The following is a 26,243-nucleotide window of genomic DNA, read 5'->3' on the forward strand; positions in this document are numbered from 1 at the left end:
AGTGCCAGCCTTATTCTTGCTGTTTAAACACCTCTGCACACTAAAGGACTGACTGCTGGTTTTGAGGATTTTGTTGGTCTGCCCGGGAGAAAAGGTGTTTTCAGACCACAGTTAACATAATTGATCAGCACTTTATGCAATTCTGGTTAGTACACCAACTCAAACTTCAGCTAGAGAAGCTACTTTACTTCTACTGGAATCCTTCCTGACAGGTCTGAGTTCTCAGCTTTAAGGTTACTGTGTGCACAAGGACCAACATTTTACAAGTTGAAACTTCAACATCTGCTTTAAACATTTTCCTGTGACAATGAGCAACTAGCATCAATGCTCACTGGAATGTCATAGCAACATAATGGAATCTACTTAGCTACAGTTGAACAGTTTTAAGCTATTAAAAAAAGAACCTAAAAGATGCAAGCAAACTCTCAAATCACAGCAGCCCTATGGCATCAAAGGTTCCAGTGGAGAGGTGGGTGCTGATCTCATCCTGCAGGCTCCTTTCTGTTCCTAGCCAAGACAGGGACCAGGAACAGTTCCTGTTTCTCATCAAGCCTTTATCTGGGTTGACACCTAGGATGGAAAAGGAAGGAGTCATTAATTTCTGTACAAATATTATGTCTTCCAGGTTCCCTGTGTGTGGTAAAAAGGGGTTGTGTTGTTTCTATTTAACTATTGGCACATAAAGCGACCAACTTTTCTTCTCTGGGGGATGGAGAGAGCTAACCAGTGCCCTGAGCGGTATTGCACTTTGGTACCTAATTTTTCCTTGGAGCTTTAGATAACTAACAAACATGCTAGGGTCACCTCTGAAGCAACATTAAAGATTTATGTCTTTTTTTTTCTCTCCATCCACACTTGCTTACTGCCTTGCAGCCAGGAGCTGGTAGAGGCAGGGTTCTCAGTTTTAACATGTCTCCCTGCCTGAACAATGAGCAAGAACAGGAAAAAAAGCTCCACTCTAGCCCATTTACTGCAGCAACATAACGGAGTCAGAATTCATTCTCTCCTCAGTAGTAGTACTGCTGAGGCTGCCCCTAGAGCAGACAGATCCTTCTCAGACCTTGGTTTACAAGAACTGCTTCCCCCACACACACTCCACAACAAATTTCAGATACAGTTTGGCTATGGGAAGCAGCAAGAGGTAGAGAGAGGAGACTAAGTCTGCAGGAGCACGTTGAATTCAGGCTTAGACTGAATTCTCCAAATTAACAAGCCAGGAGATATTCTTACTTCCTCTCCTACGCTAGCTTGGCAGAGTAAGGAGGAGTGGAAATTCACAAGCAAGGTGAGTAGCTGTGACTCCTCACAGGATGATTACCATCTATTATGCATTATCTTATGTAGGTCAGATGCTGACTGGGTAGTTTTGTTGTGCACATCTCTGCTCTCTGAAAGAGGAATTGAGGCCTTTTTCTGAGGAGCTTATACAACAGGCACTTGCAAGACAAAATTAGCTGTGCTCTCTACAAGGGCTGAGCATCAGAGGAGAAAGTGCAGTATTTAGATGAAGCCTTACCACTGTTAGTTGTCCATCTTTGGCTTTAAAGATCTGAGGTTCCTGCCCAACTGTGAAAATCATCGTCCCCTCCTTCCCAGAGCCAACACGAAACTGAAGACTGCATGTACACAGAGAATTACTCATTAGATTCTTTCCTCACAATAGGCTTTATTCTAAGCCCCCTTTATTTCTGTTCCCTTAGCAAATCTTGTTAGATGAGAAGATGAGAACCCTCCAGCTTAGGTAAATTTCCTAAACAATTGCATTATACCACACAACCCAGAAGGATTTGATGAATGGAGCATGCCTGCCTGGTCTGGGCATTAGAATCTTTCCCGGTGCAATTAAGCTTTAGAAGATAAGCAGATCTGGCCTGGAGAAAACTACTGAATACACAGAATCTAATTACAATTGAAATGCAAAGGCCAGAGAGAAAAGCTGGAACAGAAGCACAGGTTTCATATGACAGTTTCAATTTATGTATAGATTTAAGAGACAGACCGCATCCACCTGTCATTAGCTTGGTAGTGTGGCTAAGAAGGTTCCTGCATTCAGCAGTCACGCTTTAGGACCTTTTGAATCTAAGGGGAGGAGCGTTTTTCCTGAAATGACCTGCAGGCTTAGCCCACCAGGCTTTTCTCATAGCTGGTTCTGATGAGACCTGTTGTAAAACCATTAGTCCCACAAACCTCATGCACAGGTCACATAAGCAGATTGGTGGGTACAGTCAGATCCAATGGATCTGCTTGTAATGTTACAACAGCAGGCGGGGGGAAGCATTTTCAAAGTACAGCCCCCTAGTAACAACTTTGTTTTTCAGTAGATAGATCATGGGCAATTCTCAGAGCTGCACACCTAACTACATGCAATCACAACCATCACAGAAGCAAGCTTTGTTAGAATTGGTAATGGGTTGTAATGATTTTTAATATATTATCTTCCAGGGTGTCCCACCTTGTTTTCCCCCATGCCAATGAAAAGAAATCACCAGAACAGCTGTGCTAGTGCAACAGCTCTCTAATCAGCTTACAGGGCAATGTCTACTGCTGAGACATAAATAGCTTTGACCCAATCAGTCCAGACCTAGAAGTCTTCAAAGCAGATTCTTACTCAAGATAGAGCATGCACAATTCTATCCATTATACATCATTTCTTACCTTCCCTGCACAACTTTAACAAGATTTTGCTTATTGGCCAGCATGCAAAGCTTAGTGACTGTTTCAAAGATATGCTCACATTGAAGTATCACATCTCCCTGGAAACAAGAAAGAGACATAAAGTCATCTGGTGTTATACCAGTAAGCTAGTCAACAATTCTTCATTTGGGGAAGCTCCTTTCTAATGCTACAGTAGTGACTGTTGTACAGAAATGACCAATATCAATTACAAATGATCATATGCAAGTTCAATTTGTTAAAAAAAAAAAAAAAAGTCTTTCCTAGGGCTATTTAGGATTTAGGATTTATAGCAACTTTCCTTCTAACAAAGAAAGTGAAAGCTTTTATAATGAGGCAACAAGAATTTAAAGGACTAACAGATCTTCAGTATTAGTAAACATCAGTAATGGCATATCTGAGTATTTCATAGGAAAATATTAAAACTGTCAGCTACAAGACCTTGTTTCTAACCACAAGCACACAGATAGCTATATTTCAACTTTCTACCTTCTGTTTGTTGTCCTCAGGAACATGAATGACTACCATTCCATCACTCAGATTGCTGGTAGAAATGCCTTCAAAAGAAGCACAAGAGTTAGCGGAAAAACAACCAAAGGCAGTTATACAACATGATCAGCATCTACTCAGTTAAGGAGGGCACTCTTCTTGCAATGGCAGTGACTCAGGCTCTGTCCTGTTTGTAGAAGGAACTCGTATTCCTGAAGAGTAACTCTATACATTTGTACGTGTGAAGGAAACATATTACACAGCTTAGATGCCTTCAAAGAATTAGCAAAGTTTTACTGCAAAGTTTTACTACTACTGATTCTGTAGATCTCTCTAAACTGTCAACCATTTACCCAAAACACATTTGCATTTAAACATGATTCACTAAATGTTTGGCCCAGACCTTTCCTTATCATCTCTGCATCCATGAAACCAGCATAACCAGTGTTCTTCTCATGTGAAATTTCTATTCCCACTGAAAAAGTTTCCCTGTCCCTCCCCAACCACCATTTGATTCTAGTGAACAAATCTATTTCCCTAATTCAAGCAAAAAGTGACCGTAAGAGTGCAAAGATGATAGACTAAGACCCATTACTGCTGAATACTTATGAACAGAATGAAACAAGACTTGGTACTTACTTTTCAGATAAGGCTGTGTATCTATAAAAATGTACTCTGCTCTAAAACACAGCAGTATATTGTTACAGTAAAGGAGGAGGGATAAAGTGCAGATTCTAACCCTGGACTATAGTTAGGTCTAGTTGCAGGATTAAAACAATACCTAAGAAAAAGGGCCCCCATTTCAGCATAAAAAGAAGTCCTCATACTCTTAAGTATTTCAAGGTACTATGTCCTCCTGATCTTAAATATTTTAAGAGACTGCATGCTGATCTGCAGGCCCTTCAGCCAGCCCACAGGAAAGAATGCTGTCAGGTAGAACACTGCTTCGAGGGTCTTTGAAAGACCAAGTTTCAGAAGTTTGTCTTTTCACCATCAAGGAAAGGAAAGGAAAATCCCACAGTGACTTGCACCATTACCTTTCAAAGTGGCATAGTCTATTTTTTGCTTGATCTTGGCCATTTCTACCACATAAGCTGATGCCTGGGTCAGAACCAGTAGCCGTTCTCGTGCTTTGAAGCCATTCCTGTCATATTTTACCACGGGGGTCACGTACTGAAAACAACAAGTTAGTGTTAGAATTTCTCCCTATAGCAGGACTCTGCACTGAAGGAAGTTCAGGAAAAAGCAAGCAACACTGCTCTGCGAAGCTGCTATCTACAGCTTATAGTGGCCATTGCCACTACCTGCTTATAATCTCATTTCTTAGAATCATATTCGGAGAATACGGTTTGCCTGTACCTTCTATGCCATAATCACGGGAAGTGCAGTGCACACACCTGCACTTTTACTACCCATTGTAGTTCAATCAGGAATGATGCTTGTTAAGCTGTTATTAAAGATTTAAAATAATCTTTTTGTCTCAGTGTATTTTGAGACCTGTCTCCAATTTAAAAGCAAAGACATTAATTGCTACTACACTGCTACTCAGCTCTCTGCCCTGCCACCTGGCAATGGCTTCCAGACTGCTGCACGCATCAAGACTCGCTCTACATCTCTGTGGCCAGCTGCCAGGACTCTGGAACACAGCTGGTTCAGGAGCACCAGCGCCTTCCGACAGGCTGCTAAATTCCAGTTTTCTTTACTTACCTTGATCTTCTCACCATGGATTAGCTGCAATACTTTGGGGTTTATGTCATTCTCTTCTGAGAAACAAACCAGAAAGACACAAACTGAGCGTAGGCAATGGATTGTTCACACCCTGCCACAAAAAGCTAAACAGTTACATTAGTTGTCCTAATCTTGTTAATCTGTGTCTCATTAGTCCAGTACTCTCCCTTCTAAATTGAGTGTTCATATCCAGCTCCTCCTAAACCTGTCTCAGTGATTTTTCTGCCTGAAAGTAAATTGCAGCATGAGTTAGTTGATTTTTCCAATAGTGAAACCAGACTTTCACCCACCACCCACTGTCCTTGCACTCTACCAGAACTTCAAGAGCCTTCTTTCCCCCTTGCAATGTGCCATTAGGACTCTCTTCTCATACTTTCTATGTGCTTAACGCTGACAGTACAGATTCCCAAAATTCATCCTTCCCCAATAGCTGTAATCCTTGGGATTGGATCCCCTACAGCTAGCAACGTAGCACTACAATGCTTTAGCTCAGCGTCACTGCTCCAGTCAGCATGGTGAAGATGGGTCCCAGATCACACCCAGCCCATGTGGGATTTCACCCAGGTTTATGGCTCTCTGTCCCAAGAGGGATTCCAGCTACCTCCAGCTTGTGACCGAAGTCTAGCAGATTGAATGGCAATGACCACTAAACACAACAGGGCAATGGAATTTCAATGGTATGGGCTGAATCCAGCAGGAGCGGCTGCCTCTGACAGATAGGGGTTCCTCTTGGAAACTGAATCTATTTTATCAGACAGAATTTTCTGGAACAAGGACCACATTCTTCAGGAAGTTTGTATACTCACTTAGTCGGGTATCCATGAAAGGCTGGTTTATGCTCTGCAGGTAGCCCTCCTTTTTCCCTCTGAAAATGGCACTTGCTACAACTTTTTGCTGCAACTGTTTTAAGAAGGGACGCCCTTTACCATCTGACGGTTTCTCCATTAATAACATCAGCAGTTAAAATGCAGGCATCATTGCTAGACAACATTATCCATTGACTCATGCAATACCTGACTGACTCATGCCACATTTCTTCATCTTTAGTTTATTCCCGTACTACAGCACACAGGGAGATAGTAGGGGCAAATAGTCTTGCAGATCCTTTCTTATTTATGGATCTATTCTATTTACATGAGATGCAATTATAATGCCATAAGATTGAGACCTGCTCACTGTAGAACTGCACTGCACACTTCAAGTGCCATTGAAATGAGAACAACGGACTCAAGCCTTAGAAGTGTTTGTTCAGTGTAAGGAGCAGTGGCCTATTAAAAGTGTTTGTGTTTCAGATAATTCACTGAAGAACACATAAGAGGCACACAGTATGTTTTAACTTGCATGTTAAACATTCCACATATTAGTTACCTGTACTTTCTTCTCAGCAGTAACTCCTCGACAGTATTTTCTTACTAGGTTCCTAATACAGATTTTCTGTAGCATCTGAGATGTCTGGCAAAAAAAAAAATAAATAAATAAATAAAAAAAATTGGGGCAAACAGCTTCTGCTGCAGCCCTAAAAATAGCTTGCAACAGACAAACATGTGTTAACATCTACTCAGAAATCCAGTAGTCATTTGACAGGACAGTACATTTCAGCTCTTGCAGCCTAGAACCCCACCTACAGAATAGCTTTCTGTTAGTGCCTACATAACAGCTGAATGGCAGGACACCAAGCAGCTGAATTATTACTGGAGTTACTGAAAGCAGCAAACAGCATCTGTCACCAGCATGTGAGCCGATAGCACAGAGTAGGTAGCATGCCGTTAGCATTGTTCTTCATATTACCTTCAGGTTTGGCTTTTCATTTTCCTCTACCCACTTGATCATCTGAGCAGTGGCTACAGACAGTGTGGGAATGATTTTTCTATTCTTGATCTTGTCTAAGAGCAGGATCAAAGGGACGGTAACAAGTGTCGGCAGCTTTTCCTAAATGAAAGTTCTGCCGGGAACAACTTAAGTTTGTCCAGCTTGTGCACTGAGGATGCCTGTCCTGCCAAAGCCCAGACATAAGATGAAAGGCTACAAGTTTCTATCATCTGAACTGCAAGTTTAAAAAGTTGTAGGATTTTGTATTTAACCAAGCTAATTTGTTCACTTTTTGTGATGCTGCACCTTCATTCCTGTTGCCAAAAACAAAGCGTTAAGCTCCCTCTTTAGGAACTTAAGTGACAGTGACATTCCTCCCACTCCCTTCCTCCCCTTGCCCATACAAATGATCTTGGGTCTTTCAAAGGATCTGCACTCATGTCTGAACAGAGGACAACCCAGTACATCACTGCTCTTTCATTCATGAAGTATAACAGAAGCTATCTTCACGGCTCACCAAACCTGCAACGAAACTCACCTCTTCTAGGATAGAAGGAGGCTGAAGCCAGCTCTTATCCAAGACATTTTTTGGAACATGGTCCCTGAGCTTCATAAAGTAGGTATACTGCACAAGCCGTACAAATTCAACGTTCTCTGGGCAAAGAGGGTTTTTTCGATTGATGAAGCCATTTATGAATCTACAGAAAATATCCCCAAACAGAACTTACATGCTATGTTCAGAAATCAAAGAAAATGAAAGGGAAATCATAAAAGGCAGGCAACACACTAACAGATCACTGACACTTGGGTACAGTCACCTGTATTACAGTAATGAAATCTTAAGCTTTGCAATATGTTAAACATTAATAAAAATTTCCAAGTTCCATTGATCAAAATACAATGATTTAGAGTTTAAAAGGAAGATCAGATCCATTTCTGAAGCAGTATTCCAGCAGTGGGCTTAAGGGAGTGGAGAGGGAAGATCATGTATAAGGAGACCGGACAAGCTTGCAATGATCGGTTTGGAGATCCTCTGGGATATACCACTGAACTACTAGAGTAACGGAAACTTGCACAAGCAGGTCAGGAAAATCATGAATAGGTGACAGGCATTTCTGATCAAACCCATCTAGCAACCATCCTCTAACTACAACAGTAGCTTAGAAACAGGCATGAAAACAGTGATTTTGATTCACCGTACTGTCAGTACTCTGGGCTTGCTGTCCAGAGACAGTCACCATGCTGTGACCCTCCCCACAACCACCATACAGTGATATTTACTTCCTGATTATCTGAACAGCCCATGTCCTCCTCTTGGCCTCTTTCCGTGCCAGTGCCCCTCGCCAGCAAGCCTCCAGCTTGATAGCTGCAAGAATTAATCAGGTCCTTGTATTAGTATTAGAGGTCCTATGTCGCGGTATCTTGTGAATTCACAGAGCAGAAATTATAACTAGCTTTTTAGCAGCTTTTCTCATCGGCTATTCTTTACAGTAAGAAGCTGAGAACATTTTGTTCTCCATGGTAACTGGCTGATCCAGCACAACCTGTATTGTAGAGCTCAACCTCATGGCAGTGCCCAACCTTGTTGCCATTGAGGTTCCCAGTGATCCTATATACAGCAAGCAGCCTATCCTAGGAGGCCAGTCTTTTAACCGGCAGTATTATATAACAGCCTCTCTATTTGTGATCAGGCAGTTTTATTTCCCTAGCTTGCTAGGGAAGCTCTTAAAACATACGAAGAAAAAAATAAACAAACAAGTATCTTAAAATATTCCCATATGCACAGCAGAGGGTGCTGCTGCCCCACAGAACTGGCTGCAGTTCTGAAGAGAGGCCAACAGGAATACATGGTGTAAGGAGTGGAGTAAGGAGAGTTCTTGGAGTGTTCTTCATACTGCTATGATCTGCATCTGAACCTAACATTCACAGCCCTGTGCAGAAGCTGAAAATGCTGTCTGCAGCAAAGTGGATTCATGACCTCCCAAAGCTGCAACTCTGACTGGAAAAATTATCCCTAAGAACAGAGCCCTTGATTTCAAGGCCTGTACCTGCTTCTCTCTTCTTCTGGTACTCTCTCTTCCCAAGGCATCCTTTATATTTGGCCTGTAGTCTTGAAACTGGAAAAAAAGCAGAGACATTGCTTATATCTACAGGATCAGAGTATTTAGGAGCTCTGCTCCTAAACTCATAGTGAGAAGTTCCTTAAGACACCAGGTGCCAGTCACTGCCATGGAGGGTCCTGCACAATCACTGCATACAGAACTAAGGTGCCAAAACCAGTGAAACAGGAACATAAATAACCCTAATAAGAAAATATGCCCTTAATCTGCACTATGCATTTCAAGTAGGTACAAAAAGGTAACACCAGGATGCCCAGTTTACAAGACAGGTGCTATCTCAATCCTGCATGAAAAGTACTTACTGCATCTGGACTTGCACAATGTTACTAGTATGACCAAGGGGGTGAAACAATGAGGAGCTCTAAAGGAGTGATGTATCCAGAACTCGAGTAATGTAGCTAGTGATTTTCCCCACCTTGAGAAGAGACTAACACAGCAAGTTTCCTGGGACTCTCTACGGCTATGCAGACTAGCAGCCTCAGCTCTCAGCACGGTGCATCTGTTACATGAATCTGGAGCCCAGAATCCACAACATAGTTCAGTTAGGCTCTGCTTTTTAGTCTGTATGATAAACAGAACTGAAACCATACCTAGCAGATGCTTTCTGAATTCAAACGCATCTTCAGTAGCGAACAGAGTCTTTGGGAAACGAATGAATATTTTGGTTCTGAAAAAGAAACCGTGAACAGCTTATTGATAGTGAGCCAGCACAGTTAGAGCAGCTGAAATGGTAAGTGCTCCAACTAGTTGTAGTACTGAGAAGTTAATATCTCTTTTCGTAACTACTTCTCTTCATTCACCTAGCTTGCACATTCTGTCAAGCCCTTTTTCTAAAGGGCAGCAGGGAGAAGGAAGGAAACAAAGCAGGAACAGTTACTGTGCAAAATCCCAATGGCCTTAGATGGAGTAGCATGGAGAGCTCTGCTTATATATGACATGTAATTTTCAACACTGGGATTCTTGCAAGTTTCTGAGGAGTTGTGGTGCTCAGGATAAACAACTGCAACCCAGCTAAAATGAGCTTCCTTTTATTAGCTAGAATTATAGCTAATTAATTCACAGATTCTGCTGACCACAGGTTATGCAGAAGAACCCCGACCGGCCAATGTCTTGTCTGGAGGGAAAAGAACAAGGTTGTGGTTCCTTAGTGGTTGTAAAGCATTAGAAAAGTTCCCAGGCCTAAGACAGACAAGTTGCCTCCGACTGGCCAAGCATGTACAGGACAGGGATGTAGGAAGACCTGGAATTGAAGCAAAGCAGCCAACCTCTCCTAAACAAGAGACAGAAGTAAGTAGGCTAGATTCAAACTTCCATGGAGATACAAAGGAGTGAGTAAACAGGAAATTCATGCATATAGATATAGATAGTATTTATACCCTTGCTCTGTGCCTTGTATGCTTTCGGAATTAGTCTACTTTGCTTGTTTTAAAAAAGTCACTAATTAGAAGTTGCAAGATTTCCAGACCCAGGCAGATCTCTCCAGTTCATATGGTCAAACAGGAGCCAAGCTTAACGGGTCTGTCCACACAGTTGCATCCTGCAGCTGCCAGGAAAGTAGGCCATGGTGGCCTGCATTCAGGGACAGAACAGACTACCAAACACAGCATGCACTATGTAGCTGACAAGTAGAGATCAAAGTCAGAGAAAGGAAGCTTACCTTCCTAATTTGTATTCCTCAGGCTTGTAACCAATATGCTTTATGAGCTTCTCCACACCCTCAGCTGCTGGCCCACGCCAGTGTGGCCAGGTTGCTGGACACAGGGACTTATACCTAAAAGATCAGCAAGACAGCAACACAAACCAGTTCAGGTTTGAGGGATGCCCTCCTCTCACAAAGCATTCCTGCTTTATTTAAGGTAGATGATGTCAAAGCAGATTGAAATGGATACAGAAAAGAAAAACAAAACAAAACAAAAAAAAAACCACCTACAACACACCTACAAAAATAATGAAGCCAAAAAAACCTTTGGAGATTACATGTTTTGAAATGGGGGCTGGGCGGGGGGGGGGGGAACCACACATCTGCAGATATCTACACATCTCAGATTACTGGAACTTGACATTTAAAAAAATCCTTGCTCTGTAGTCCTCATGGGAGCACCGTGAAAGGGATCAGAGAGGGCAGGTTCCTATTGGCTAGAGGGTAGAACAGCTGCATTTACCTTTGCAAGAAGAGTTCATACTTCCGCCGGTATGCAAAGCCAGCTCGTCTCACCCTCAAGTGCTCCATCAGTCCCAGGTACTTTACCTGATGTCGGATCAGGTAATCATCAAACTTCCCTGCAGCAAGCACACACACAGTCACTGGTAAATACTATCAGTAAAAGCTCACGCACTGTTCCACATGCTGGGACTGAAAACAGGAGACAGGAATTAAATACATGATCACCCAAGGTGACCTCTTGGCTGCTAGCTTAACCAAAAAATAGGTTTTTCTCTGCTGTACCAAGCTACAGCTAAACTAAGATCTCTCTTCCTTCATTCCTTTATCTCAACCGTGCATTCAGCCCAATGCCTTACCAGGCTCCTTGTTTTCATTAGGTTTAATGCATCGAACATAAGACGGCTCCTTGGACATCAGTATTTCTATTAGACTTGTAAGGCTGTTTTTGAATTGAGTTGCAACCTAAAAAGACATTGACAACCTCTCTTAGCTTTGGAATCAACCACTACATTGAAATCAACTCATTCACTGCACCAGTCTTAGACTCTAATCTTAGAGTAAGTTAAAGGCTGATCTATGCATTATTACTACAAAGAGTACTAGAAGCACAGCTAACTAAGTTATCCAGACAGGGTGCTTACCTGGAATATCTGAACCCCTGCCAAGCAGCTGGACATGCAAGGTTTCCTTCAGAAACTAAAAACTGCTGGATGCTATGCATAGAGCTCTTTTTGGAATGATACATTAATAACATTAAGATGTGTCACATTGCTAGCTCCTGTCTAAGCAATATAACTATTCAGCAAGCTAGCAGGGGTGTAACACCAGCAAAAAATTCCACTGACTTCTGGACTGAGGACAGGAATGGAGGTTAAATCATGTGTCAGGAAGTTAAATTTATATTTAAAGTTAAGACTAAAGATGAAACTTACTGTTTCTGGCCTCCTCCTGTTGTCTAGTTCTGATAGTAAAAAGCAGTCTCTAATGATGACATTTTTAGAGTTGCACAGCACCTGAAACAGGATAAATGAAAAGCTGCCACATTTAGCACGCATGATATTCCTAACTGCAAAGCATCTAAGCTGAAACAGCACAGCTGTAAGGTTGCTCAGCACTAGAGATTATTGCTTGAATTTCTCCGATAAGAGTAATAAAAATCTAAACTAGAAGTTTAGCAAACCAGTCATCCGTTTTGACTTCTTTCACATGCATGGCATCATTGCTAGATGTTGTGCATCTCTCTTAGAGGGACAATGAATTCTGTATTAAAGACTGATCTACAGAATTTAAGGCCAGAACAAGCCTAACTTCCTACATCCAAGTCCTCTTAATTTCATTAGCCCAGATCCAGCCCAGTCTACGACTAAACCATGTAGTTGCCATATCTCTGTCTTACAGATATTCAGTAACAGCCTTTTCATTGGTTTTGATTTCAGCCAAGGATAATCCTCTCAGATCTAGATGGCTCCATGTAAATACCTAAAGAACACAGCTAATGGGAAATCTACCTCTGTGGCAAACAGGAACATAAAGTACACAATCTGCAAAACATCTCTGCCCCAAGAAAGACAGTTTACAAGAACAGCATCCCTTTTTTGTTCTCACCTCTTTCAGGTTTCTGTATAGGAGATCATTATTCTTCTCAAGAAATCCTGAAAGGAAAACAAATTCAGCTCTTCATGCAGGCCAAACTCTCTAACACAGAAGTTTCAGAAGCTTAAAGAGGAAATCTCCAGTCTACTTCTACATCACGAACCTTAACACATTAGCAGGTCTGCAACCCTACCCACAGCCCATTCTGGCTCTCAGTGGATATGGTTAGAACATGATGATGAACTTCATTTATTGACCTAATGAGATATCACCATTTCCTGTAGCCATTATCAAACAAAACTTGAAGAACAGATATTTTCTTGAGTCTAACTCAATTCAGTGGCAGCCTCGTTGCTCTAGGAGCAGAGTCAAGCCAACGCACTTCAAATTTATGTATCCACAGCTCAGTACATATAAGTATCAATCCTGCAAAAACATCAAGATTCTGCAGCAAGAGAACATTAATGTATCTAAATTTTCCTTCTGAAAACGTAGATCCTGGGAGTTCACACTGTATTCACATTTTAGACTATTGAGTAAGAGTACCTTTAAAAGGCAGGTGTTTTATAATTCATTTTCATATCAGGTTAGGATTTCCCACATTGGTTTAAATGCTCGATTTGAATTCAAATAACTTCTAGACTGACATTCTGTTCACACTCACCGACAGCACAATAAGTGACTTCTCCTGCATAGTGAAGGAGACGGAAATCCACCCAGTCAATTGATTTCCGTGTTTTCTGATCTGCAAGTTTGCGACTGCAGAAAGAAACAAGAAGAAAAAATGGCAAACAGATTTCTTCAGCTTGTAGAAATTCACTTACACAAAAAGCAGCTGTAGGACAGATAGGAATAGATTTTAAATAAACTTCTGCCAACATGGCTCTGACTATACAGTTATGGCCCATAATCAGAAAATTATCCACATGTCCATTCTGAACAACTAAAAGCAGAAGTCAGTGCTAAAGAACAGGAGTCATCTATTACCACAGAAATAAAAATATTTATGATCTATCCATTGTTGTTTGGAAATGATCACTCATTCTGAAGGTATTAAGACTTCCTTTTATAACATTCATTTAAATATATTCTCATCTCATACATGCTAAAAATATCACCAGCTTCCTTAATTTAAAACTGAAACCAGGAGAGAAGGATTGCTTGAGATCTTTTGCCCCAGAACAAAAATGGAAGTTTTCCGTAATAGAAGAGTTTTAGAATGCAAGGGATCCTGGAGGAGACAGGAGAGAAGGTGGGGAGAGGAGTTAACTTCACAGTTTAAGTTTCAGCTGTGTAATCCACAGAGTTGTGTATCACAGTAATACAGCAGTATATTAAAATTTCCTTCCAAGTATATTGAGAAATACAGATCCTGTATAAGCAAGTAGCTCTAGCACTCCTATTTAAAGTTTTTAATCAAAGAGAATTGTAATAAGACACACTGTGGTGACAAGGAATTTGGCTACACATTTTTCCTTTAATTGTAATGAACTTCAGAGATCTAGAAACACAGTGTATTGTTAACAGTAAATTCAGTAGCTTGACTCTGAACTGACGACTAGTCAGTTTTTTTATTAGGCTTCTGTTAAGAACTGCCAGAATAACCTAGAATTCACTAGAACTGAATCCACAAATACCATAAATCAAACATTTACTACAATGCCACATGTTTGGGAGATTCTAGTAAGAGCATATTTCTTCCCTAATCCCTACTCCTCACACCTATCAAGTGGGACTCTAGAAAGATACTTATGTACACCTCACAGCCTAGGCCCTTAGCTCCTCTCCACAGTATATTCAACTTTCGCTGCAGTCACTGGGTCCAAGGTCACCTATGATTCACAGGATTAATCCCTAATTTTTATACAGGACACAAGTGTAGAATGAAACCAGACTCAAAGATCATCTACCCACTGGTAAAAAGACAAAAATTCCCCCTCCTATAATACCCCAAATCATACTCTACCAAGGTAGCTCATTACAGTGGTACACAGGTTGCTCATCTTGATTTTCTTTAGTGTTAAGAAAAAGTGCTCCCTCCCAATAACAGTATTGGGGAAGTCTTTGGGAAGAGTTTCTTTGTGGTAGGATACAGAGCATAAGTGCATACGTCACGAAGTGGGCATGATCTCCTACTTTCTCCTCCAGCTTTTCCAAGAAGCTCAAATCGGTTGCTTCACCAGGCCGTAAACATTCTTCATCCTGAAACAGCAAATAGCAGATCAAAATTATGTTCTGAACAACCTGCAAATAACAGCCAGCTCTCCTCTTTATTAATATTTAGTATAATATTGTTACACAAAACCAAAGACCATTGTTATTATTTGAAATGAGCTCCACTTTATACAAGCAATTTCCTTGTTAAATTCAGAAATTTGTTTTTCTGTTTCAAGTAAAACTGCCAAGTTAAATCAAATTTAGTCAATCTTCCCCCCCCCCAAATCAGCAATGCTCTGCCTCATCCTTTATTCCTTACAGTCCATTTAAGCAAAAATGACCGTGTGAAAGAAAGACTTATTGGACACTAAAATCCAGAAGGACCTAAAGGACTCTGTGTACCACAGTTAGATTCTGCTTACAGAATACTCTCTTCTAACTCAGGAAACAACTCCTACTGCTCCCACAAATATTCTATATGTAGAAAAGCTTTGCCTGAAAGAACAGTCATTGTAATATGATACTAAAGCTAAGCTTTAGTAACACCCTCTCTGGCTTAGTGTCCTTTGTCTTCTGTATTGAGGCGATGAAAATTCTCCTCTTTGTCAGCAAGTTAGTGGTAGTGGCAAGGCAAAGTTTAATTTTGAGTTTGGTTACAAATTTCTACAGGAAGCATACTAGATTTCTTACTAATTAGAGTTTGCATTCTCAAATGTATCGTTGTAATTAGCTTTTGTGCTTAGTCTCCCTGTGCATATTTAATCAGAGCAAAAAGGATTACTCTGCACTGCAGAACAGTCTCCTTAGAGAAGGACCTGGAGAGCTGCATTCAGCCTCTCCTATTTCTCCTCCCCTCCCTATGAAGGCACAAAGAGGGTCTCCTTTAGACCAGTGGCTTAGAAGCACTTGTCTGCATCTAAAGAGCAAGGACACAAGGGTAAGATCAGTAGCTCAGGAGGTAGGCAGCTCTCGGGTTTCTTTTTCCTAGCTGAAAGCTTCTGAGTCAGTAGATATCAAGCCCAGCAAGTCACGTAAGCAAACAAGTGTGTTGAGCTGTCTTCTTTCATCTTTATAAGAGCCAGGATATCTGGCTTCAGATGTCACAGAAAAGCCATAGCTAAGAAGTATTCCTGGTGTTCTGCAGTCCTCTAATGCAACACAGGCCGTCAGGAAGGCTGTGTACAGTACTCAGAAGACTTGGGTCCCATCCCTGGTACTGGCTATGGCCAGCTAGGTAGCTTTGGGCACCTCACTTCTGTCCACTACTGCCTCAGTTTGTCTCTAGGCAAAAAGTGAGGAGAATGGTCTAAATCTCCTAGTAAGCAGTACGCTTTCTCCAAAATCCATAACACATTAGCAAGCAAGTTTTCTGCCCTAATCTTCTGGGTCTTTGCTTTCAAGGTCTGTTTGTTTACAATCTGAATAATGCAGACTCCTCACATAATTAGAGGGAAAAAAAATATATACAATTGTGAGATATGCACAATAAGGCATAGGCAGTAAATTATAAATAGCACAAACTCCGCTCTTACCAGAATGGAGATTATTCCTTTATATTTCTGCTCAACCAAGTCACAGATGATCTTGTTGTTAAAATACGGAATTGGTTCCCACTGAAATTAGGAAGAAAAAGGAAGAACAATTTTAGAGATGATCTTTTTCTGTGCAGTTTTTCAGTTCTTTGGAGCTAGATTCTCTGGTTCTACTGAAGATTAGTGTAGGGAACTGGTACTATCTAGGCTGCTGGAAGAAAGATGACAGCGTAGTGAATTATCACCTGACCACACAGTTTCCTCCCTTTCAGCAGCCCAGACCATTCCCTTATTCCCTATACTAGTGCACTCAATCCTTCAGTGTCTTTTGCACTATAGATCTCTTATTTCTACAGGGACATTTTTACTGCTGACCTTCTGAGCTTTGGGGAATGTCCTGTTCTTTTCTTAGATAGTGTAAATTAAATCCAGGCTAAACTACACTGGAGAAAAAGGGTTACAAAGTAAGTTCCACGGTGATCTTGTACTTCCCACATTAATAATGCAAAGATGAACTACCCAGATTTGGAATGAAAGGGTTGCAGGGTAGAAGGAGTTCAAGGTATACTGAAGCAGAACAGATTCACAAAGGAAGTAGTCTTTAAAATGAGAATATAAATATACACAGAAGATAGTTTTACACATGGGCAGAAGGGAACAGAGCAAATAAAAAACAAGTTGTCATTTTCATCAATGATCAACAGCATTCAGTTTAATGACTGTTCAAAAAGAAAAAGGGAATAATAAATTACCTCTATTCCTTCCAGCTCGTATTCCTCCTGCTCTGCTTTCAAGGTCATCTCAATCAACAGCTGCTGAAGCTTCTCATTACAGTAATTAATGCAGAACTGCTCAAAGCTTCACAAAACGGTTAAATGAGTATTACTCCACTTACTTCATGGGCATAGTTTTATTCCTTCTCCTACACACCACCTGCTTTTTTCCAATCAAACAGACCACTTCTATACAGATTAACCCCCCTGATGTTTTACAAAGAGAGTTATAGGATTTTTTTTTTTTAAAAAGAATCCACTTCCTTTTCCCTATCCACCCCTTAAAACTGTAACCAGATCAGAGTGCTCTGGGAAAAAAAACAAATCAAAACAAATAAAACCCCACCACGGTCAGGACAATCTCCTTCTCTGCTACACATGAATCTTTACTGTGCTATAATCCTGAAGCGCCAGCACCTTCCCAGGACGTTGGACCAGATATAGGAGAGCTCACTGAGGTCAGAAACACCAACAACTTTGGCAGCTGAAGTTATAGCTGGCATTTCTGCAATACTCCACATTGGTGGCCTGAAATCCTCAAGACTGACTGAACTGTGCTTGACCAAAGAAAGCTATTTTCTATGTGTTTGTGGCTTTCAAAGTTTTGTTGTATTGATAGCTCAAATCCAGGCAAGCAATCTGAGCTAAAGCTTTCATCACAGAGCTGAGCTAATTGGGTGCATTTCAGATTATGCATTCACCTGTAGCTTGTCTTGCTGGGGTAAGACTAAGCTCAAGGAACCACGTGCTACTTCAGGACACACGCACACCAGCATGAAGACAGATTACCCCAGCCCCAGAAGCCATTACCTGTTTGTGTCCAGTACTTCAAACCCATAGATATCCAGGAGACCAATAACAGTTTTCCGTGTTGAATCCTGTCAAAGATACCATTTTTCCTTAGTGAGCTGCTGCTTCAGGTGATGCTCCTTCCCTGTATATTTGATATCATTTTCTTCATTTTAAAATTTAATCTCTTAATTGTCCTTCTTTTGACAATGTGCTTCATGTCATGTGCCAATACAGTAAACATATTCAAGCACGCAATGTATTGCCCAGGCTATTTAACACATCTCCCACATTCCATACCTAGCTAGACGCAGTTTTTCAACTCGGTGCTCTGGAATGCCCCTGCATCAACTACCAAGTGTTTAAGATATCTGGCGATGAACACTGCCAGGCCTCATTCTAGAAAGACTACTCTGTGTGTTAGAAGTACACAGGACATGAGACAAGAAACCAACCTTGTTGGCTAGAGAGCCATTGATTTTGTTGACTAGCCAAGTGAAAGTCCGCCCATAAATCGCCTTTGCTACTGCATCCCGAGCATAGAATGCCAGGTCCACATTCAGTGGGCTTAGGACCTAGAAGAAATTAAGGCATGTCAAATGTGGGAAATAACACAGCTGATCAGAGTCAATTTCTGCAAATACAGTTCACAGTTCCGGAGTGGAGAACAGGCAATCACTGTATTCTACAGCACAGTGTTCAGCCTATTTGAACTGTAACTATCTACAACCTTATTTAGCATCAGCGTTATTGCAGTCTGGTATATCTCCAGCTTTAGATAGTTTCTGTTCCACTAGGAAAGTTTGCACTTGGTCCTAACACATAACAGCTGTGAACACCTCCCACTCAACTGTCCATATAAAGCAGTTTTGACTGGGTCAGAGATTAGTTCTTAGTCCATTCTTTTCCAGAACTTCACAGATTACTTTATATCCCATCCTTTGTGGGATAAGAAATCACCAATCAAATAATAGGAATTAATGTTTGCCCTAAAGTATTAACATCTTTTATCCTGTAATTTGAGGAAACTTTCACCAGTGTATATGACCCTCCAGACAACGTACAAAGGCAAGATAGAAAGGCAGTCACGTGCTAGCAGGATTGATTGGAGACTACCAAATTTAGGAAAGAAGGGAGAATTCCTCTGACTTCCTTTGATTTCTTCCTTTTCTTTTAATCTTATTACAAAATGCTCAAAAAATAGTTTATACCAGTGCTTTCCTCTGTTTATGCAGCCCAGTTTCTGAGGAAGAACTCTAGGGACTAAACAAAAGGAAATTATTTGGCTCAAACACATGGCTACCTGACTTTTAAAATATGAGATTACCACCTTATTCATTAATAAAAACTCTAATAATGGGAATATATTTTTAGTTTAAAGTATCAGACTAACAAAGGAAGGTAATACGGATGAGGAGAAAGACACTCAGAGTGATCTGGTTTTACTGTGACAATTAAGAACAGAGCTCCTCATCTGTCACTAACACTAGATGAGGCTGACTTCCAGCTGGCTGCAGTTACACTGATCCAGTCAATACCTCTTCAGATCTGGCTTCAATCTTCCGATGGGTGAGAGCTTCCTGCAGAATTGACAAGTGCACACCCAGTAGCTGCAGAAAAAAGAGATACTTGTACTCAAAATACAATCTGTGGTCTCCTGCTTAATTAAGTAGTGTGGTGTGGCAAGGAAACGGTTTTCCTATGAATTAAAAACACTTTCTGTGAAGGCATAAACCCCCCATTATCCATTCCCATTCATTTCTGGAAGGTAACAGCGTTGGTAGATTACAGTTGTGCTCATCATTGCATGGCAGCAGGCAAAAACATTTCAGAGAGATGCTGATGCTCATCCAAGTGTTCTCTCAATCTGGGCTATGGAAAAAAGGGGCCCTACAATTCAAGATAATTTATATCAAGAATGGATATTTATACAGCAGTTATTCTGCTTCTAGGAACAGATTTTCTTTCCCCCCTTAGAAGACAAAGAAACAGCAGGATTAAGGCTTTCTTAGTAGCACCTGTAATACTGACACTATCTGAGAGGAGAGAGATACCTTTGAGATCCATTTGATCTGAGTGCCGTTGCGAATAATGGCATGTCCATTGCTATCTTCTTCAAACTGAATGTTCCCAAAGTGCAGGACACTGGCAACAATTCCAAGGAGATGCTAATAACAAGAGATGAACCATTAAAAAACGGTTTCCTACAGCTCTGTGGAATGGTACTGATCTTCGCTGTTCATACTGATAAAGCAGGGCTAGGCTGAAGGAAGCGAGTTAGACAACTGTTTCAGAGACATGCTACCATCAAATGTCATCACGCTGTATCAAGCAATAGAGCTCTTCAGCCACCTGTTCCCCACCTCCCAAAAAAGGCTGTGTAATTCCATTCTTAACACTTCTCCCAAGCAAGGATGCTTCCATCACTTTTAGAGAGAAACAGCAGTGCTTTCCTTATTTAAATCCCCTTTAGTAGGCTCTTTATTGTGTATACCTCTATATCTTTTTCAGTGAAGTCAATGATAGAAAAAGCTTTGCGAACTATTTTCCAGTCATTCTTGTCATTAATAGAAAACACTTTGGCACATCGACCCTATACAGTAAAAGAAAGATAATTAGTACAATTCACTGGTAAAGCAATTGTATCATCAACAAGCATAGTCTGGCCTAGGCATAATGCTTTCTCCTCCAATTTTCTCAGCTTGTGTAGATGCAGCTTGGAACTGTTAAGCTATAGCAATCTGTTTCAGTTTTGCTAATCTACAATGTGGCTCATTTGATCACATCTTTCCACAATAGTTACTTGAAATATGGAGTCTAGACAGTGATTACTATAACATAGCTAAGATCTGTGAAGAGCTTGGGCTTAAAATAAGCTACTGTGTTTGTAGTATCTTTTGCCCAAATAGTCTTCTTCACCAAGGAAGAAACTCCAACAACACTACTATGAACAACATACTGCATTTTATGAACCTGTACAATATGAATGAAAGCCTAAGTCCTGAGAAAGTCATTTTATACCAGAGGACCCATAGAACAGGTGCCTTTACTCAAAACATAACTTGTTGTCATAAAAAAGTTATTTTTTTTTATTCTGATGACTGTCACTGGGCCATGTTGGCCAAAAGCTTGTTTCTAACCCCACAGGTATATCAGTGGATCCAGTGAAAGATATTATCCTTTATAAGCTGTTTATCACTTGCATTCTTAGACCATCACAGCTTGAACAGTTACTGCTACAAAAATAACCGGGCTAGAATGGTGTACAACAATCCTACAGCAAACATCTTTGCAAAGAATCTGTCTACAAGTTGTGCTATAATAGGATGCACAGAGGGTTCTCTCCTAGCAGTTCACCAGTGCATAGTCTTAACAAGTGAAGAAAACTGCATTTTCAGATCCTACGGTTCCAGATGTAAAAATGCAGAGACAGAGACAAATTCTCACTAACCTGTATGAGATAAGAGTACTTCTGGGGGTTACGCTCCAGCCCAAGCCAGCAAAGAAGATCCTTGTCTCCACCCTCCAGTAACTGGTAGAAAATATGGAAATTCCTCTCTCCATGGTTTTGATGGACAACTCGAGATTTCTCAATTAGGTAACTGAGGATGTGCCCTCCTACTGGAGCTCCCTAGGAAAATAAACTAACCAGATCAACACCAAAAAATATAAGTAACATTCTTGTTCCTAAGTATGGAGAAACAGTCATCACAAGGCACAGTGTCAGGAAGAGTGTATCTGTTGTCATCTGCATATCTGACATATCTGCTTATCAGCATATCTGCTTTTTCTTTGTTTAAAAGTTTCCAACAGCAGTACATGCTGTATCTAAGGAGTTTGCTGTCTTTCTAATATAACTTGTGCTTTACAGCAATCCATATTAGCTTTCCACTGAGTACAGGCTGTGTTGCCAGTAATACTGAAAGCTTTCAAGATACATAACTAGCCACCTCGCTCAAAGAATGCGAGACCTGTAAAAATGAGGTCAGAAATCTGCAATGTTGGGAACCCTTAATTAATAAATCTTATGCTGCCTTGTAAGCGTCCAAGAGGTTCACCGATACAGTTTGTTCTAATATTGGTCCATTAAGTTTGTTCTCACCTTAAAATCAAATTGGATATCCATATATTTCCCAAATCTACTTGAGTTGTCATTACGCAGAGTTTTTGCATTTCCAAAAGCCTATGGATAAATAGATAAATCAAGTCACTTCTCATTTTTACTGAGAACCTCATTTTACTGAGAAGACAGGACAAAGTTCTAGTAACAAAGATTTGCTGCATCAGCTGAGTCCTAGTACTGAATCTAGTGGGATTAAAGAACTATAAACTACTGTATATTTCTCTAGCTTTAATCTGGAATTCAGCTACACCCATTATAGCTCTTCTTTGTATCTTCTGTAACTGAAGCCAGGAGGAATTGGTATTGGTGTACGGATTTCTGGTACTCTCAAGTTTCAGCTACCTTGCTCATTAGCCTTGAAACCTGTGAAACTGCACTTTGATATTTCTGCTCCATTCACTAAATTGCCTTTCTAAAGCTCTACCCATATATTCCACTGATGGTTTCCATCCACTCACATGCCACACATTCTGTACTTTCAGATGTCTTTGCCTGCTGGTTCTTGGAGTACATGTATGTATCAAGGGCTTACATTAAGTTATTGTCACTCTTGATAAGGAACATTTCAGTCAACCAGTATAAGATACATGAGCGTAGAGGACCAGCCTAAGAACAAATATTGGCAGGTCAGTCTATGCCAGCTTCCTCTTCCCAGCCAGAGAGCTCTGACCACTCAGGGCAGGATTTCAACAATAACTGCCTTCAGCAGCATTTCAGCTGCTCACCTTATTACACATTAAGCTTGTAATGGGACAGGCACAGGTGCTCAAAGAGGTCTTAGTAATTTGTACACTCAGACTTATATTAAGTGATCTCTGTCATTTCCTATTTCTTTAGTGGAACTTGCTAACTATGTCCTGTTTATATAGCATTTGTCTTATGGGAAGGGAGGAACTATTTAATACTATTGAAGACATAGCATAAAACCCACCAGTAGAAAAACAAGTTTGAATTCCTGAACAGTGACATTAAAACCTAAGAACTCTGTCAGAGGTTGTGCTACAAAGAGGCTGAATTTCTGTTCCCTGCAAGCACAAAACAATGTAAAACCGGAGGCCATCTGCGAGTGCGAGGGTATACACATACATCACAGATGCCCACACTTCTGCATTGTGAACTTATTTGTTTACCTCCAGAACAGGATTGGAAAGTAGCAGACGATCACGGACTATTTGCAGCTGTTCTGTAGTTGGACAAGTTACTGCATAATACTGCAAGATCTTCTTTGAAGCTTCTGTTTTACCAGCTCCACTCTCCCCAGAGATAAGGATGAAATGATTGTTGTATTCACTGCACATTACCCGGTAGGCATTGTCAGCTATGGCATATCTGCACAAGAATCACAAGAAATATTCAGATGAGAATTACACATTAGAAATGGTGACAGGAAGCTGAGCATCAAAAGCCTGCAGGTTTTTCAGAAGTACAGACTCCTTGGCTAACTAACATTACAGGCACTGGACATGACAAGAAAGTAGTGCTCAGAACAAAAGTCTGCAGCTCAAGGTCTCACAGTAAAAACTCAGTTTGTATTTCAGGGGCAGAAAAAGCTTGTTCTTTCTCCACTCTTGCTATAGGATTTATGGGCCACACATATTTCTGATGAATATTGTCTACACACAGCAGGGATTCCCTCCTCTGAAGTAGACAAGTCAGTTTTGATTTCTTCGCAAGGAAAATCTCAACTTCTGCATAAAAATACAGATACAAAGTTAATCAATAACAGAGCCTTCACCAAATATGCCAATAGGGCAGGGAATCAAACCAAAACAAATACCTCCAAACACACCCCACAAGAACACAACAACCTCCTGCCACCAAAAGCTGAAATTCTGGCTCAGAATTCCAAAGTCTGTACTTCTTCCCCTCCCGGAAAGTCCAAGCGGAGGCAGCTCATGAGCACCATGCTTATCTTTTCGTTGCCTGCACTGACACAGGGCCTCAGAGGGCAGGGCAAGACAACTTTGGTTTTGGACAACTCAGAGAAAAGATACCGGACTTGCACATGCACACAATCAGGCAGTGGCCAAAATAGACCACCTACAGTAAGAAGCCCCTGTCGGGATAGTAACTTCAAGACCATCTCTCAGAGTCTCTTCAGCTACAACTTCCTGACATCACCTCTGTAATCCTTTGATCCCCTTTCATTCTCACGATAAGCAGCAAGAGAGACACAAATACCTCCCTACCTACAGAAAGATAGAAATATCAGCATTCACCAATCGTAGGGACTCTGGACACACATCCTTGTTGCTAACGCATGACATTACAGAGACAATTCAGGATATTAATTTATAATGAAAAATGAACTTGAGTATCTCTAAAGTGTCAATTAATGAGCTATCTTCATGTTTAAATACATGTGCCCTTACCTCATGGTAACTAAATTGCTCAAAATTCTGAATGATTTGCTTTTGCACCACTTCTGAGGTGAATGTGCTATTCTTTCCGTTCTACCAAAGAAGTGTAAGAGGCAAGTCTTAGCTTGTCAAAGGGTTCTACTTACAGATGTGGTGGCAGTTCAAAAAAGTTTACCCCTCGATAAAGCTGCATCTGTGTCATTGTGTAGATATCCAGCTCTTTGTAAGGGTTGACAGATACAAGAAGGGTACCAATATATGTCTACAGGGAGAAAGAATAACAAACAGCTCCTGAAAATCGAGTAAAGTACGTCAGAACAACCTAAAACAACCAGGAAAGACGGCATAGAACTTGTTATGAAAAATCTACAAGCTTCACTATTCCCAAGCCCCAAAGCCAATGCTAAACTTCTTTCAAAACTTACCCATTTAAGAGCGGAGTCAAATAATGAACGCAAGCTTAGAGCCTCACATTTTTAATTAAAAGGTCTTGATATCTCATGATGCTTATGGGATTTTTTTTCCCCTGCTTGGATTAAAATGAATATAATCATGCATTAACTACACCAGCTCTGTTATACTAAGTCTTTGGAAATGATCAATACCTAATACTCTCAAGGAAAGCTAAACAGGATACCCTATTCCATAAACAGATGTTCAACATAGAAAATTCCTTGCTGACTGTGAAAGGTGATCAAATAACACATTTTAGGACATAAATCACCCTTTCCATAATTTGTATACAATTTCAGCATGTCAAAGTAGCCCTGTTCTACCTTCACCACTCTCCTTTAATGCCTTCCATTAGTGTCATGCGAATATCAGTCCTTAATTACAAAACATGTTTGGAAGTTGTTGTCCTGTCCCTGTCTCCCCTCTGCCTCCTCCTCAGCTACTGCTGTAAATTAATATATAACTTTAGGGCTGTTGAGAAAGTGAAGATGGCTGTGAAGGCTTCTCAGGTTACCCTGTGAAGTACTCAGCACTTCTGAGAGGTCAGGTATAACATTCAGTTCTGCTTTGCTTTCAAACATGGTGTTTCATTTTCCCATTCCTTTACTATCTAATGCATATAATTTGGATCTTTGTAAGGAAACTCAGAACAAGTTGAGACTGTTATTTTCATTAGCTAAACCAGACACACTACTATGGAATAACCACTCTGCTTGGTACTGCAAACACCTAAAGAAGGTTTATTGTCTCAAAGCATGCTGGGAAGTAGATTTATTCTTTGTATCAATATTCTTCCTGCCTCTGCAGCATTACCTTATGTCCCACCTAGATGTGCAACAATTCCAATATATGTATCTACAGCTCTTCTTAGATTGACTAGCAAGGCTACACTTAAGAGACATTTAATTTACAACAGGCTATATGAATTCATAAGATCAGCACTAATGTTAAAACATGCAGACTTACATAGATGAGGTTCTCTTGATATCGTTTGCGAAGATTGTTCAGGAAGGCAGTCTCACTGGTGTGAGAATCCAGAAGCACGAAGTCCTGCACCCCAACTCTGTCTCGGGCTATCAGAGCCCCTTCCATGTTTGTGTCAGTGTTATCTTCCACTTCTTCTTTCTACAATACAAAGATTATATGAAGAGTTCACAGCATTAGGAGAGAGCTGATAGTGACCTTTAGGGTCAGTTAAGTGACTTCCTTCCTCACTGCTCAAGGCCAAATCAAATTTGCAGATTACTCCCAAAAGACAGTTATCCAAGTTGTTATCAACAACTCTCCCAAAGATGGGAGTTTCACACCATGCAAGTTTGCACTCTAGCTTTACAATCAAGAAGTGTGAGGCTCATTACTACAACAGAAAGAAAGACTAAAATTTCTAGGTAGTCTGGGATATTAGAACAACCGTTTTAAATGAATCTAGCTCTGACGATCCAGTTATGATCTCAGATAGTCTAGTAACTCAATTTAGACA

At 40.6% G+C, this 26,243-nt stretch overlaps 1 protein-coding gene across 1 annotated transcript; it reads right to left on the reverse strand.

Annotated features, from left to right (window-relative positions):
- Positions 1-430: 430 nt before the first annotated feature.
- On the reverse strand, positions 431-25,882 carry MYO1H (myosin IH). The gene is made up of 32 exons (XM_062590343.1): positions 25,730-25,882; positions 24,457-24,572; positions 23,081-23,279; positions 21,930-22,010; positions 21,279-21,458; positions 20,322-20,420; positions 19,882-19,995; positions 19,366-19,437; positions 18,283-18,402; positions 17,849-17,916; positions 17,018-17,123; positions 16,266-16,346; positions 14,687-14,778; positions 13,241-13,335; positions 12,589-12,635; positions 11,916-11,996; positions 11,340-11,445; positions 10,982-11,099; positions 10,477-10,590; positions 9,410-9,486; positions 8,748-8,816; positions 7,981-8,065; positions 7,238-7,397; positions 6,259-6,342; positions 5,697-5,790; positions 4,870-4,925; positions 4,200-4,335; positions 3,163-3,230; positions 2,656-2,753; positions 1,517-1,616; positions 864-921; positions 431-570 (listed from the first exon to the last, which is right to left on the reverse strand). The coding sequence occupies exons 1-32, from the start codon at positions 25,853-25,855 to the stop codon at positions 431-433; spliced, it is 3,240 nt and encodes a 1,079-aa protein (XP_062446327.1). The 5' UTR covers positions 25,856-25,882.
- Between the last annotated feature and the right edge of the window lie 361 nt (positions 25,883-26,243).

The sequence above is a fragment of the Rhea pennata genome, chromosome 17 (genome assembly GCF_028389875.1).
Source record: "Rhea pennata isolate bPtePen1 chromosome 17, bPtePen1.pri, whole genome shotgun sequence".
NCBI classification, from domain to species: domain Eukaryota; kingdom Metazoa; phylum Chordata; class Aves; order Rheiformes; family Rheidae; genus Rhea; species Rhea pennata.